General features: G+C 47.7%; 1 protein-coding gene across 1 annotated transcript; it reads left to right on the top strand.

The window, feature by feature from the left end:
- The first annotated feature begins 332 nt into the window (after positions 1-332).
- LOC147424162 (uncharacterized) lies at positions 333-1,043 on the top strand. The gene has a single exon (XM_086502185.1). It carries the CDS (start codon positions 333-335, stop codon positions 1,041-1,043), a length of 711 nt encoding a protein of 236 aa, XP_086358311.1.
- The last annotated feature ends 1,001 nt before the right edge of the window (positions 1,044-2,044 follow it).

Genomic DNA, 2,044 nt, shown 5'->3' with positions numbered 1-2,044 from the left:
AAGTTTTCTTGGTTTCCCTTTCTATACCCATGGCGTTTCCCTTTGATGTAGGCTAGTTGCACTTTGCCCTCATGCAATGCCGATTGCGCTATGCTTTTCTTGTTGTTCACTTCCATTGATGCACTCTACCGACATCACCACTGGCAGGCGATGTCCAGATATTTTACAAGAGTAGTCAACAGTCCCGTACATTGCTGCAGGGTGGATAATTTTGCATTTCTTGTAGAGCCTATCTGCGCTTCTTGCCAAGATTGTTCAATCACGTTCAAAATCAATCTCCGCTCTTCAGCCTACCAACCCACAACTGCCCCCTTTGCAAGGCTTGTTCTACCATGGACGCTTTCAAGGACGCAGAATCCCAATCCCAACGTGTCGCGCACTTAGCCTCAGTTGCAACCCCAGCTACGACAGCACGAGCCCTCGCTACGACGGCAGTCGGGTTTTATGTAAGTCACGTTATGCTATGCATAAAGGCTACAACAGCAGACGCGGAGCAGCTAGATGTTGTTATCATAGTAGTAAGAGCAATTGTGCTTGCTCCCAATATCAGTAGTTGGCACGTCTCTGATCATATGCGAAGTGCGCTTACCCTCTATGACTTTTGTGCGTCTGCACCTTCCTATGAGCCTCGCCTTTCCCACCCCAGCTCTTTTGCAGGTTTTCGATCTGGTCTACGGGTGGGCCGGCCTGGTGATGTTGAGGATGCCATGTGCGCAGAGAAGGTCGCTCAACCTTTCACCCCAAATATGCAGGCCCGAAATAGCTACATAACTTTATATTGCCCTTCAACACACCCCGCTCTTGTTCAGCCCCTCTTATTGCAAGAACCCTCTCTCATGGAGCTTTCGGGAACACGCCTGCAAGACAGTCCTATCAAAGCAGTGGCTAGCTTGTTAATGCATTTGGATTTTGGTGAGTGTTTCTTGCAACAAACTACACTGAATGTGCTCTACACAACCGATTCTCTTGGGATATTTTGCAGTTTGCAGATGGTTTTCAAATGTTCTTGTTTTGAGCATGCTCGAAAAGACGGGAGTTGCTGAACATTGATTGTTGCAGAGGTACCTGATCTTCTAGTCTTGCTGTCATGAAGCAGAGTGTCAATCGGGAAGCTCAACTTTTCATTGTGTTTAGTGGTAGTCTTTTCATCTTTGGTTCCTTTTGCAATCTAGTTTTTGTTGAATAATCGTTACCATCACACCAAGCTCCTTCGGGAAGGGATGCATCACCCAATCCTCAGTCAGTCCTTCCTCGCTTTGTCCATTTCATTGGGACAGCGACCTAATGTTTGCATAAGCGAGATGTACGAGTTCCGTGCCTTGATGATGATCGGCACGATGTCGAGTCTAGCCCCCAAGTTCAGTCCCTAGCCCCTAAGCCATTGTATGATCACTCCCCCCGGATGAGGCGTTGGAGTTGATCCCTTTGTGTCGAGTCCCTTCTCCGTCCAAATTTGTAAAAGATGTTCATCTTTTTCTCCCTAAGGGGGGAGGTGTGGTGTGTGGTCGTGTGTCCGACCACCTAGTGTGGGAGGACACTTCTGTTGTTCTTGGCATGTAGCCTTTCCAGGGCTCAATATAAGGAGCTGCCTCACTCGTTGAGGGCAAGCTTAGTTTGGTCCAGTCTCTCTCTCAAGTGTCTTGTAGTGAGCACACTACATTATCATTGGACCTCTCTAAGGGTCAACTAATATGCTTTAGAAACATTATGGAGGAAACCTAGCTAGGGGCTTGACATGTGTCCTATTTGCCTCTTTGGGAAAGGGGTGCCCTTTGGAATAAGGAGAGGCCATTCAAACACCTCCCCTACTTGTATGCCTCGTCCCCTCATTTGTAGGCTTGCATGTTAACTTTCAAGCCCAAGAAACTTGGACCCCTACTTGCTTAAGCACCTAGTCATAAGGCATATGCTTAGTAAGGGTATGGTCTCTCTCTCTCTCTCTCTCTCATGCCCCTAGCTTCAAGGGCTTGCCCCCTCCTTGTAGGGATTAGGTTTGACTTCAAGCACATTTCTAGGTTCAAGCATGCACCTTAGCTATCAAGCA

This window comes from Adiantum capillus-veneris, chromosome 26 (assembly GCF_014529385.1).
Source record: "Adiantum capillus-veneris isolate H3 chromosome 26, ASM1452938v2, whole genome shotgun sequence".
Taxonomy (NCBI): Eukaryota; Viridiplantae; Streptophyta; class Polypodiopsida; order Polypodiales; family Pteridaceae; genus Adiantum; species Adiantum capillus-veneris.
The sequence above is the reverse complement of the archived record's forward strand: the minus strand, read 5'-3'. Positions and strand labels throughout refer to the sequence as shown.

Excerpts from the sequence above, each read along its gene's own strand:
- LOC147424162 (XM_086502185.1), top strand. The coding sequence starts at position 333 with ATGGACGCTTTCAAGGACGCAGAATCCCAATCCCAACGTGTCGCGCAC.